General features: G+C 43.6%; 1 protein-coding gene across 1 annotated transcript in view; it reads left to right on the top strand.

Moving 5' to 3' along the window:
* Window positions 1-14,170, top strand: part of LOC118776928 (BMP/retinoic acid-inducible neural-specific protein 1) — an 85,154-nt gene that overhangs the window by 24,913 nt on the left and 46,071 nt on the right. Inside the window, exon 2 of the mRNA XM_036527577.1 lies at window positions 6,688-6,955. Within this exon, the coding sequence (XP_036383470.1) occupies window positions 6,738-6,955 (218 nt within the window). The 5' untranslated portion in view covers window positions 6,688-6,737. The remainder of the gene's footprint in view (window positions 1-6,687; window positions 6,956-14,170) is intronic.

Genomic DNA, 14,170 nt, shown 5'->3' with positions numbered 1-14,170 from the left:
TCTCTCTCTCTCTCTCTCTCTCTCCCTCTCTCCACCAGGCCTCCAGCACACTGCTTTGACACTGTCTAAAGCTGCCATTATTGCTGGGGCGGAAATCTCCCCTCTGCATTCAGCAGCGTAGGGATGTGCCAGGCCTGAGAGTCCGGGAGCAAACGGGTCACGGCAAAATTGACCTTTCGTGCAGAGGGCAGCCCCGAGAGAGCGGATTGCTACGGGCAGGTGTGGGGGTCAGAAACTGACACCACGAGATGAGCAGATCACAGCACTAACAGTCCATGATGATAGTGCATGGAGGTAAACTGCTGGCCAAACTGGAGAGAAGCTTATAAAATAGAGACCAAAGGAAAGCCTGCCAAGCAGACACAGAATGTGCTGCCTGTTATCAGTTCCACTAGGTTATCAAACATTAGTTTAAAGTGAGTTAGCCAACCAATTATTACAGTTTTTATTCCCCTTGTTTTATTTTGAGGTTGTTTTTTGCCTTTCTGGAAGCAATATGAATCTGTCTTAATAAATCCACTATGCTTAACATCTCTGTTCACTTTGATCACTGCTTAACGATGCTGTTATTTGCAGGATGGGAATCATTAGGGAAAGTTTATCTTCGTTCACTACACATAATTACTCATTTCATGCATATCTCAGAATATCTTAAGCTATCCAGCAAGTCATGTCAAATTATTTGAGACAAATAAATATAGCTTGTAAGTAGTAGCTGTGTATCTTGCACAAGAGACACTACAAGAAATGAGAGACATTAGCAAGCTATTTGATGCTTAGACTATTAATAAGACATCTGTAGTACCTGATTGGCTGCTTTAGCAGTGTAACTTATACATTTTTAAAACCTCTGCTTTCTTGCTTATGAAGCTGACAGGGCAAACAGTTCCACAAAATCTCTTCAAGTTATTTTTGCATTCATTTCATGTTGTACAGCAGGAAAAAAATCGGAGCATTCCTTTTTCCTTAAACAAAGCAATTAATTGTTTTCTTGCTAATGCAAGCATTACAAAAATGCATGTAATGTACAGGCTTGGCAGTGCATGTTAACAGTGTCTTATCACCAGCTACAAACTTTCTGTTCTGATCATCTGCTGCTGTCTGTCAATCACTAAGCTTCAGACACACCCATTCTGACATCACAGATGGTGCTGAACTCTCCATGGACCGTCTATTGCAGGAAATGCCCAGATTTGTGCGGTGAAGTGGAGGAGACCCAAAGCATTTAGTGCTCTGCCCAGAATGGTGTCAGAAGCAGGTGTAAGGATACTAACTTAAAGTATAATATCAAGAACAGGACACTCAGTGCATGAAAGCTCTGAATTTTGTGTGGTTAGAGCAGTGGTAGGGTAGGGTTATGGTTAGGGTGGCACTATCAGTGGAAATATAAGATTCTGCAGGCCAGTAATATCAATATTGATCTGCTTATTCGAATTAGCTTATCACAATAACTGTGCAAAGTTACCCACCAGTAACACCCAATGAAGCACTGGCAGAGTTGTGTTTCTGGACCTGGCAGACTAAAGTGTCACTGAGTTTGTTGGTATTGTTCCTGTGGTTGTCTTTGCTATGATGCCTTAGGAGAATGTACAGTTAAAACACAGAGTATTTTCCTGCTGGGGACAAAATAGAATGATCAAGTGGAAGGTGTGAAAGGCAGCAATTCTCAATAATAGAAATATTAGTGGAATATATCAACTGCATCACATGCTTCTAAATGCCCAGAGAGGACTGTATCACAGCATGAAAAGGGTTAATACTAATGCCCTTACCCCCCATGAACACACACGGACACACACACACCCCTGCTCAGACAGGAGGACTCTGCATGTTATGCAGACTGGATCAGTGTTCAGGGCAGGGCATCGCTGATGTGCTATTTAATTGCTTGAAGAGCATTTTCTTTCACGATTATGAAGATCAAATTATACAATTCTTTTATCTGTGTTATCCAATCAGTATGCTTTAAGCGTGCAGTCTTTTCGTGGTTCACCTAATGCTTCAGAATCATTCCATACCATGTCCAGGCAAGTCTTAATTACCTGTCGGGAGAAACTTAAGTCCGAATAGAATATCTTTTGCCTTATCGGAAGGATTCAGTGCTGCTATCTTGTCTTTGGCTGTGCATTAGGTAGAAATGTGATCCTTCCTGCTGCTGGAGTAACTACTGATAGCCATATTAGTAGGAGTCTGTGTTTGGAGCTCTGCAGAGGAAAGGATGACATCTGATGACCTGTAGATAGCTGCAGACCACAGCAGGACCACAGGAACACAGAGCTGTAAAACAGTAACTGTGAGTGTGAGGTATCGCAGAGACTCTCTGAAAAGCAATCAGCAGGAAGAGTGCTGCAGCTGTCTGCGATCTCTGATGGGTAACTAATGTGCAGCACCAGCTCCAGTGTTACCCAGAATCCTCTCTGCCTGCGCGGCTCTTAGCGGGGCGTGGGTGTTCAGAGGCAGCCGAAAGTCTCGGTGCTGTGTCAGCGGGAGGGAAGGCCCGACCGTCGCCCCCCCCGCTGTGCTCACGGCGGTGTTTGCGGTGTACGCCGCGGAGCTGAACCGAGCGCTTTCTGAGAACGGTTACCCGACGTTACAGGACGAAGCGGCGGAGCAGTTAGGCAGAACAACACCCTGGGAGATGACAGAGAGTGACAGGGATGGCGTCTGTCCTGCCCACAGCGGGGGGTGGCGCGTGGGGGTGGCGTGGGGGGAGATTGAAATAATTACCCTGAGAAAGTGTCATACGCAATGCATAAACTCTGCTGTATGCCAGCCCCCTAAAGATATAGAAATATATAAACATTAAAAAACCCAAGATGCATAGCATATACGGAAGTGCTACTCGCTGTATTTATGAGATAGGCAGTGTAAAAGAGCGGTATGGAAAGCACCACACACCAGTGTAAGACTGGGAGGAGATACTTATGCAAACGTATGGCTCAAGAGTAAAATCTGAGTCATGTAATATCAATTATGTAGCGACTTCCAGTGTGTGTGTGTGTGTGTGTGTGAGCGTGTGCATGTGCGTGTGTGTGTGTGTGTGTGTGTGCGTGTATGTGTGTCCCTGGGGATTTTCCGTTTCTTCCTCGAAGGTTGGGGGCGGGGTTGGGAATCGTAATTACTGTTTTATTTCTGGCTGACTCAGTAAGTTTTTGCCTGTGGCAGCTTCTGGATGAGTTATGGAATGCACAGATCGCTTTTTTTATTTTTAGTGCTTTATTTTGAAAACGCCTAACACGAGGAGATACAGCTGACATTTTGGAAAAATAGAGATTATGACACATTTTCAGAGTAATTGTTTCAGGTTCCCCCCAGCTGTGGGTGGGCTCTCCCTGCAGAACGCCCACCCCCCCTCCCCCACCCCCCCACCCCCCCCCATCCCCCCATCACTGTCTGTCAGCTCCCAGAGGGACACTGCTGCACCGCTGCAGGGCTTTGTCCTTAACACTGAGTAACCATTTTCAGCAAGTGTTACACTCAATTTTTTTATTCTTACACAATACGTCTTGTCAGTGTCACCGCCTGTCAAAACGCGTGACGATGTACTGTAATAATCTCTGCTTAAGCCTGCCACTTTAAAGGAAGTTAAAAGAACTGCACTGCAGCAGGTAGGCTGAATGGCCCTCTAAGACAGCCCACATGAACTGGGAGGTGTCGGTTCACCTAACCGCACCTGTGTATCAGTGCACCATGGTAACTGGGTGGGGGGTGAGTCTCACTGCTGAGGAACCTGTGAAATAACTTATAGAGGCTCTGTCTGTGACTGGAGGAAGGGGACCTGGAGATGGTAGCGTCCTCTTCAATGACTAACTGACAACCTGAATACCTGACTAAACCACTTTCACAGTAACGAGGAAGAGGTTAGCCACTAGAGCGCAGAAAGGCTGGAGAAGTGGTTACAGCCATTAGTTAAACAGTCCCAGTTCTGTAATGGTTTCTCCTCCACCTCCTCAGACTGTACCTCATACCTCCTACTGTAATATAACATTTATATCTTGTAGTTTTGTGGTTTGTAGTTTTTTTGTGGTTTTGTAGTTGTTCATTCTCGTAATAATGGAGGAATTGCATGTCCTTTGACGTGTGGAATCATGTACATGTCTGTGTTTTTCATACAGAATTTCATGCTGTATTCTTTAATGCACTTTGCATTTGCACATTGGTGTTTGGTGTTTGGATAAACCCATTTTCTAAATGACAAAATGTATGTGCATATTCCTCAGATGTACCAAGTATTCATCCATATTCCAAACCACTCAGTGCAACACTATGCATTGACCCATTGCTTTATCTGAGATGAGGGAATACAGAAAAGAGACCTTATGATTTAAGGAGCAGGAAGCTTCTCTCTCTGAAAGGTGGATGAAAGAGATAGAGACGGAAATACTGAAACAAAGCGAGGTGGCCGTCATGGCGGGGGGCTTTGTTGTGCTGTGCAGACCGAGAGCTGGGCTTCAGCTCAGAGCGCCTGAAGCCTGGAAGACTGAGCACCAGATTAAAGATTCAGCCATCTTATCCTGGGGAATGCTTCCTCTTCCTGCAGGATGGAGGCCAAGCAAAAATCTTTTTCATGATAAAAGTGTATGAAAAACACTATCACCACACTGTCTGTCTGAGAGAGAAAAAGACTGAAATGATCAAGAAACTGGAGGAAAGCTCCGAAAAGTGAAGCCTTTTGTACGGCCAATTAGAATTGGACTTATTGGTCTTGTGCAGCATCTGGGCCAATCAGTATTGGATGTAACTTTTCTTTTTTCTTTTTTTGGAATTAACTGCTGTTGATGAACGGCTGTAGAGGAAGAAATTGTCGAACAGGAGCTGTGTCCAATGGAGCTGAGACCATTACATGGTTAAAACAAACCCAAACCCAAACCCAAACCCAAGCTCCCATTGAATACTTGTTGCAGGTACAGATTTCCATGACAGTCAAGTCACTAGATTATTAATTGTGGTCTGGGACAACAACATAGTTCTTTTCCTTGTTATCAAAAAGAACCCAAATTGACATGTCGGGTTAGTGGTTAGGCGTTAGGTGAAGCATGGCTGGAGAAATGCAGAGGGGTGATTGGCAGAGGGATGATTCTGCTTGAGTCTCATGCCCTGCAGTAACCTTACAGAGACTTTTCCCGCGCTGTCGGCCCCTGCACACCCCTCTTTATCCCGCTGCATTGAGGGAGCTACTGAATTGTTTTTGTCCCTCACCTCCTGGTCTCCTTCACCGCAAGGCCTTGTTAAATATGAATGCAAAATTAATTTTAATCCCCCAGCTATTAATCCAATGGAGAGGCTGGTTCTGACCTTCCAACAGCGCGCGCACGCACATGTGCACGCTGCATGCTCCCTTGCAAGAGTGATTGACAGATATTTAATTTTATCCGCATGGAGCCTTTTCACACACGGGGCGAACGGTTTCCCTGGCCCCTCCTGGCCCTGCTCCTGCTTCCACAGCACACGATGCACAGCTATGCTCCAGCAACCAGCTTCAGATTAGGCTAATGAATTAGTTTACGAGAGCCACTGCTCTGTCATTGCCAGTGTGTTCTAGGTTAGCAGCTGTGCAGCCCACCGGCCCGCTGTTGAGCGCAGACAGATGAGGAAGCAAGGGCTTCTGGGAGTAGCATGTGTACCTGCAGCATGGGGGTGGGGGGGGGATGAATGCTACATATTTGTATAAAAATGCCATTAGATTTTTAAACTGCTGATGACATCACACTTCCTGTTTGTGTTTATATACTGCATGTTGATATATGATTGATACAATTTGATTTTTATCTTTTGGGAGCACGAGGGTTACAGCAGCAGTATTGCCCATGGGATTCAAAACTGCAACCTAACGGTTACACATCAAATCCACATTACACCACACTGATGCAGGTCAGCAGAGATTCTCCGGATGAACTGACGGTTATGAACTCTATGAACAAGGATAGCGGTGCAGCTATATTTTATACACTGTAATATACAGTGAAGCTACTGCGGCTAGAAATGAAAGTTCTGTGAACTACCAAGGAAACTGTAATGTAATATGTAATGAAAGTAAACTGTGTCTGTCAGAGCAAAGCTTACTGAAAATCAGGCCAGATAAACCATTCAGTCCTGACAATTTGGGTGGACTAGCAGCTACTGTATGTCTTTAATGTGTGTTTTATGTTTAATTCATCTCCCTAATGCGTTACAGAGGTTTTTAATTAAAAAATGTGTGGTTTGTTTGCATTAATCACTATAAAGTGGGGGCAAAGTTTTTATTTTATTTCAAAGACATTTTAATGTACAAAACATTGATGATAAAGGTTGTTTTGTAAGTTTTTTGTTCTTTTTTTCAGATGTAGTCATTTTGGAGAGAACTAGACTTTGTGAGACAAGGATTTATTTTTGACAGCTCTTAATATAACTGTATTATAACTGTTGAATGTCTCTGTATCCTGTAACATTTAAAAATTGTCATCATGTCATCATGAGTCATCATGTGCACACTTTGGATAAGTTATGATTGTATGACTAAACCAGTACATCTCTGAAACATTTAACAGTAATGAACATGAGTTTGGCTGGTCATGTGAAATAAACAAGCAAACAAGAAAAAGAACGAAAACAAAACAATATGTGTATAATGTGTATGTGTTACTGTCTTTGAAGATTGTTAGCGGAGTATGCGTTATTTGCTGACTTGCTCACTGTCTCCCCCTGCAGGTCTCCACAGAATGGAGCGAGAATGAGCAGAGAGCGGCTGCAGGAGAAGCATGAGCTGGCGGTGTATTGAGGTCTTCTGCTTCCTGTTTGTATGGGACCAGGTTACAGTGCAGTCTTCCCACCAGGATCCAGCCGTTGCCGAGCAACATGTCTCCAAGCAATTTGATTGGCTCATCTCTGACCGCGGGCCTTTCCACCACTCTCGGAGTTACCTCTCCTTCGTGGAAAGATTCCGCCAAGGATTTACGACCAGATATAAGATCTATAGGTAAATACCAATCTGCACGTACACTCTCGCTGTGATTCTGTTGTTACCAGGAGTATATTTGCCATGGGAAAAATGGTGAAAAAATGCAGAATTTCAAGTATATTTCCCATTCTATTCTCTTATCCAGAGCAACTTCCAGTACAATAGAATATAAGTGTATCCATTCAAGTTGAATTAGCAACAGTGTCAGACCAGGGTAACAGCACTCCCAGACCAGTGAGTGTGAAACACTATTCAAGCGTTGCCACAATTGAACTTGTGCAACCTGATTAGACAATGGAAGCCAAGTATACCACCATATACCAGTGACTAGATCACAGAATCCAAAACACTATACGCAATACTACACATAAAATAAACAGCAAGTACTACAAGTAGCAGGTGTTGGGGGCCAGGGATTGAGGTGGAACTGAGATGCAGTCTGAAGAGCTGGGTCTTCAGTCTGCATCTGAAGGTGACCAGTGATTCCGCTGTCCTGTCTCCTGTGGGAAGTTCATTACACCTCTGAGGGACCGGTACAGACAGGGATCGTGTTTGAGAAGCGCAACCCTGTTGGTACAGTAGATAACTGTACATTTCAAAAAAATGAAGACTCTTTCTTGTTTGATGTCTGCTACTGCATAAGTTGAAATAAGGACACATTCTAATGAAATAACCAGTAAAAAATGTAAACCACATGAAAAATTAATAAGCAGTGAGGCTGAATGAGCACTCTTTTGGTTTGGGAAGTGCATAGCATTTCATTGTGATAATTGGTCCTGATTTTTCCATAAAATGCTGCATTATTCATTGTACTCAGGGGAAACTAGAGTTAAGGATTTCTTTAACATGAAATAAAACAATTGCCTAGAATTTTACATTTTCAAGACTATCCATCTATCTGTCTGTCTATCTGTCTGTTTTTGTATGCATCTATTTTTCAGGTTGTGTTGTATTTGCTGGTATGCTATGTGACAGACTGAACTGGCCTTTGCTGTGCATATTGCACACTGTCATGTCAGTTTGTAGACAACTCTATGTAAGCATGTGGAAGTAGAGGTAGCAGGAGATATCACAGAGCTCACCCAATGCCAACATGGAAACACGACATGGCGTCACAGGGGAAAACAAGGTCACGTGCCCCACTGTCTCAATTTTCGGTTGGAAAAGTTCTGAAAGCAAAATGCGTTTCAGCATGAAGTACAGTCCAAAGGCTGTGTGTGATATAGAGCTGATAAAACCTTATGATGATATTACCGCCCTTGTAGTGTAAAATTGAGGGTGTGCTGAACTTATTTTTGCTTAATAAGGGCGAAGGAGCAGACACATCTGTTTGCCGGCAGTAAATCTGATGAGAGCGTGCTCGGTGCGACAGAGTGCCACATTTCTCTCCGTTTGTTTTGTTTTTAAGTGCACTTTAATGATCTTCTTCAGGAATCATTTTCGGAGCTGTAATTGCCTGCAATCTGAAACCAGGAGTGCTGGCTTAAAAGGTGCTAAAGAGGCTGGAGGCAGATTAGTTTGTGCAAGAACTTACTGTTGTGAATTCTTAACCTTATGGCTTGGCTTATGTTGTTATGCTGTGGTGATTTGCTTTAGAGGGAAATTTTTGATTAGAAAGTGATGCTTGTGAAATAACACGGCAATAGGCAGAGTGTTACTGTAAAGCACCTCCTTCATAAAGCATATGCTTTAGGAAGGCAGGAATTCCACATGAATAGAATTTCAATGTTATTTGCACTCAGCAGACATGCAGTATAAATTGTGTGAAATACCATGTCTATAAGTTGCATTCATACAGTGCCTTTAATATATTTCTCATATTTCAAAGAGCCTATCAGCTAAGGTGGAAAGAGATGGATTTATTTAGCCAAATAAACTGGGGTAAGATGACCACTTTTAAAGAGCCAGACAGGGAATTTCTCCAGGACACCAAAAACTGCTGTTTCAGGAAGGTTCACATGATCTTAATGACCACAGTGAGTCAGGTTGTCTGTTTAACATTTTAGAAAGCCAACACCTCCTACAGCACAGTGTCCCTGTGAGGGCACTGGGGAATTGCTTTCCTGTTTGGCAAGACTGCCACCTGCGGTACTAACCCACAAACAGCACTGCAGTTACGCTAACCCACAAACAGCACTGCAGTTAGCAGCCGAGTAGATATCCAATCTAAATACAGCACCACTTAGGCTCAGGCATTCAGAGGGAAGGCTAGGGTGGTGAGGCACGGGGGGTTACCTGGGTTTTAAGGCTAGGTGGGGTTACCTGGGTGGTACAGCTCGGGCTGGTTACCTGGGTGGTGAGGCTGTAGGCCAGTGTGTGTGGGAGGTAGGGTAACAGAAACCTCTCAGCCACCATGGCAGAGTGTGACCTCGTTTGTGACTGAAAGCTTTAAAGTGGAAGGCTGTTGCATGGCTAAAAAAAGGCTTATTTTGTTGGATACAGAAAATATTTGCCTTGATCTATGTGCAGCACAGACCTAAATTGAAAAAATGAGAGGAAAAAATATGAGTGAAAATCAAAGGCCTTGAAGCAGTTGGCAGATTTCCTCAGTCAGTTTAATGGTGGTAGGAGTATGGGCATGTCCTCTCTGGTGACAGGGTTTCTGGCTGTCTGGTTTGTGCTCTTATCTCTTGCCGGTAGGCCTCAGCACAGGCCATTAGCGATATCCGAGTTAATGCATCAGCATAAATCTTCACACCCACTCTGGGTGAAGGAATAACTTATTAATGGATTGTTATAATTGTTTAATCAAGCCAAGCTTTTATTGAGCATTATTAACTTGGGCAGTGGGACCATTCTCTGTAAACTGTGTGGAAAGGCTCCTCTCTCAGCACTCAGGACCATCCCCTGTCTCAACCTCTGCTGATCTCTCTCTGTCTCTCTCTATCAGTCTCTCTTTCTCTCTCTCTTTCACTATCTGTGTCTCATTCTCTCTCACCCTATCTCTCTTCTCTCTCAGATCAGTTAAGTTCAATTTAGTTCACCTTTCTTCATTGGCATGATAAAGACCGCATTTGTATTGCAAATAAACATTTCCCATTAACAATGTAGGAAAACAAACTGTACACACACATGCACATGCATACACATGCATACACATATGGATGCACACACACACACACACACACACACACACGGTTTTGAACAGAAGCCTTATCTCAACAATTTGCAGCTGACAGTGTGAGCACAGCTTGTCCTCTTTGGGCAGCCATGTCTGACTGTCGACAGTCTCCATGGCCAAGCTGTGCTCACTGAGTTTATAGTTTGTCAGTATTTTTCCCTGAAATCTTTCACCACGGTCAGATAATCTGCCTCAGCATATGCTCATACTGCAGACAGATAGCAGTCTGTCCTGCTTTGTGCCTCTGTGTGTGTCCCAGTAGGTAATGCCATTTTTTGGTGTTGTGATGTGATGTTTGTTGACTCTGATTGTTTGTATTGAGATGTGTAGTCCTGAGGCGATGTGGCATTAGACAGGATTAGCGAAGTGAGCCCCAGGACCTGCTGAGTGAGGGGGCTCTTTTCTGGGCCCGGCTCCTGCCATTGCATAGTAATGATATGAGTGGGGGTTGCTATTCTTTCAAGTTTTCCAAAATTTTAATTACTGTTTTTTTTTTTTATTATTATTTTGATAAATAATAGATGCATTGTTTGGAGGTTTGCTTCTTCCTGCGCAGTATTTCAGTTGGGCGTTTGTCCTGATGTTTCAGAAAACTTGCTTTGTAAGCAGACCCCACATTTGCCTGCCTCATAAGACATTTTCTTCAATCACAGAGTCAAATATGCTTAAGCAAGTTTTGATTTGGATGTCAATGTACGTTTTTCTCCTCACGACGTAAAATGGCCTGCATTATTTCTCTCTTGATTCATCCGTTTCTGGGCTGAATTTTCCCACCGAGCTTCTTCTCAGACCTCTCAGACCTTAGCGGTGCTCTGTGTGGATTGCTACTAAGATAAAATCATATCTATTTCTCTGAGATATGGAACTATTTTGGAAAATCACTGCTTTTGTCTTTTCCATATATCCTGCCAGGACCCAGGTCTAGCAGTACTGCTTCAGCGCAGCAGGGCTGTGGTCCCTATTCTTTGGGAAATTGTAGAACAAGGTCCTTTTGAAGAATTTGACTTCTCTATTGTGAATTGAGTCAGACCAGGAACTGGAGATTGTTCTGTGGGTGTTGAATAGTCATGGAAGTGTAGCCCTGTTTGACTCCACACCTCTGATTGCATAAGTCTGTTTTTTTATAAGTCCTCATAAGTCTATCTTCATGCCGGTCTCATTGCCTGTGGTGTATTCATTTAGATGGGTCATATATTTTACCTCCTGTATCAGTTTCGGTAAGTTTGTTACAAAAAATCTTAATTGAATGAAATACTTTTTGGATAATAAACCAAGCTGTTATGTTTTTTATTGATATGTTTAATATGAGAGTGGGTAGGGGATGAATATGATCAGTTGCTCCCTGGTTCAGCAGAACGGCAGTCTGACACTTATTCCAGACAGTGTGCTCTTTATGGAAGTCTGAAGTCTCTGTCTCTCACTCGCTCTCTCTCGCCCTCTGTCTCTTGATAGAATTTGTAATGACCTCCTTTGTTTCACTGCTTGCACAACTTAGAGAAGTATTTTTCAAGATTATATTCACTCCCCCTTTAGCATGTGTCTTGTCGCTCCTGTTCTCTCTTTAAAATGAGTATGTGTCCTTTAGCCCTGAGGGGTATTTGCTGCATGCATTGATCTGTGAACATTAACTAACATTGATGATGCAAATGCTATTTAAATATGTCTTAAAAACCGCTACAGCTTATGACTGAATATGTTACATCCACCATCTCGTCTTCTCTTGCTCTTTTTCTTCGCTAACTAAACAAACACATGACCCCCAAGCTCTTTGCAGTACCTTCCCTCATATTTCATTGAGAGTTTCGAATTTATAAAAAGGATACTTCACATGAAATGGACTACAGAAGCAGCTCTTTCTTCAGAACAAGAGGTCAGAAGTCGAGAGTAGCTTAAGGTAGATTTCACTTTGACACCAAGATGTAGTTTTTCTCACAGAGTTATTAATGCATGGAACATCTTATTCTTACTCGTGGTGGGAGTAGAGACACTTCGAGTGTTCAGGACAAGACTTGGCTAGACACACTATAGACTACAGGAGCAATGATGAGTGCGTATGTGCTGAATTGTCTGTTTTCATTTGAAACTTCCTTTTAGTCTCATGTTCTTATTTCAAGTGGCTGAGTTAGAGATAATATGCAGTCTGGCTACACGTCCAAGGACAGATTATTGGGAGTGAATTGCTGGTCCAAGCAGGTCAGAGAAAGCCTCTATTTTCCAGGCCCTTTGTAGCCCAGAAATATGAGCTCATTTTTGGCCCAAAGCGGGAGAACAGACACTTCCCAGTGGCCTGCGCTCTTATCTGATTGCAGACTCATTGAAACTGAGCTTCTGAGAGAGAGGAGCATTATCAGGGTGACTCCCTTGTAGTTACTTAATGAAGGATGCTTTTCACTGAGACCAATTAAGGCCTAGTGACACAGTGACTTTTTATAAGGGTCTGTTTCCACTGCGGGTTCAGAACAGGATGTGTGATGCACAGTGTGAGAATGACTCTTACACCTTACACACAACCGCTGCCCCCTTGCTGTGTGAGAGGTAATTACTTTTGAGGAAAAGAGCTTTTATTCCCATTGAGTGGTATATGGTAATATAGTGTTATGCCGTAATGTTCTCCTGTTTGAATTCTGAATACAATTACCTACATCGTTGTCATCATCATTACATGGTCGCAATTAGGAATTTTCATGTTCCATTATTCTATTATTTTGCCATATAAACACACAAATTGTGGTCAGCTGTATCTGATTCATGGCGCATTTCAGATGCCATTTTCCTGAAAGGTAGTCAGGTTTTGCCACTTTCCCCACTGATTGCGTACAGGAAGAAGAGAAGATGTCAACAGCCAATCAGAGTTAATAATTAAGTACACTTGACACAGGCTTCCCGACAGCATGACAGCATTTCCTACCATATGCTCTGATTAGAGTGGATGGCGCATTGGATGCTATAGTATTTTCAGAGAGCATTCAGTGTGGGGTAAATTTATGAGCTCTTTTTCATCCCGGGAGTGTTTCCCTTCCGATGGCTGAAGCTGTTTCACAAGGACAGCCATGCTGCCCGTGATCTGTACTTTGTGTGGTCAGTGTTGTGATGATCTCACCCTCACTCACTGGGAAGGGAAAAAAATCCAATATAAATGCAAATTCTTTCATTAATGCATTTTTTAAAGGCAGCAAATGAGCATTGTACTATAATCAAAGAGAGTCTGGGAACATGTTTTGCAGGAAACGGAATGAAAATGTTTAGATGTTGAGATGGATGGTGTGTTCCTCATTGAGGTGGGATTGTGTGCATGACTGGGTGTGTGTGTGTGTGTGCACGTGTGTGCGTGCGTGTGCATGTGTGTGTGTGTGTGTGTGTGCGTGTATGTGTGTGCGTGTGTGTGTGTATGTATGTGTGTTTGTGTGTATGTGTGTGCGTGTGCGTGCGTATGTGTGTGCGTGCGTGCGCATGTGTGTGTGCCTGTGCGTGCGTGTGCGTGTATGTGTGTGTGTGTGCCTGTGTGTGTATGTATGTGTGTGTGTGTGCATGCATGCGTGTGTGTGTGTGAGTGAGTGTGTGTGTGTGCGTGGATGGATGGAATAGAGTTGCATAGAAAATTCTAGATGTTGTCCAGCTTAGTCGGTTGTATCGGGATGGATTCCAGGCTAAAATCCATACAGGCTTTGATTCATCAGAGGCCTGGGGAGAACTCTTAAACCAGGTCTGACTGATCACAAACCCAGATGCTGCTCTCCCGTACGACTACTCTGCTTCCAGAGATCCCACAGAGCTGCAGATCACCTGTCAGGTACTCTGCATGTGGTCGGTGAGAGGTGATTGGTCACTGTGGGGGGGGGGGGGGGGGGGTGGCCTACAACACTGACAGTCACATCAGGAAAAAAAAAAAAACAAGCCGAGTCTTGTTAGAGGCAGATAGGAAGACAAAAAGCAAAGCGATATGCACCTCTGCAGGTTGATGCGCAGAGGTGGTGGATTCTGCACCGGCAGCCTTTAACACCCTGGCTGCTCATGCGTACTATTCCCCCAGTGCCTGCTGTCTCTGGGGTCCTGGGTAGTTGCCCTAGCTGCTCATTACCTTCTCCTCAGAAGGAAGGGGTACATGGGGACTC

The sequence above is a fragment of the Megalops cyprinoides genome, chromosome 4, assembly GCF_013368585.1.
Source record: "Megalops cyprinoides isolate fMegCyp1 chromosome 4, fMegCyp1.pri, whole genome shotgun sequence".
Lineage (NCBI taxonomy): Eukaryota > Metazoa > Chordata > Actinopteri > Elopiformes > Megalopidae > Megalops > Megalops cyprinoides.
The sequence above is the reverse complement of the archived record's forward strand: the minus strand, read 5'-3'. Positions and strand labels throughout refer to the sequence as shown.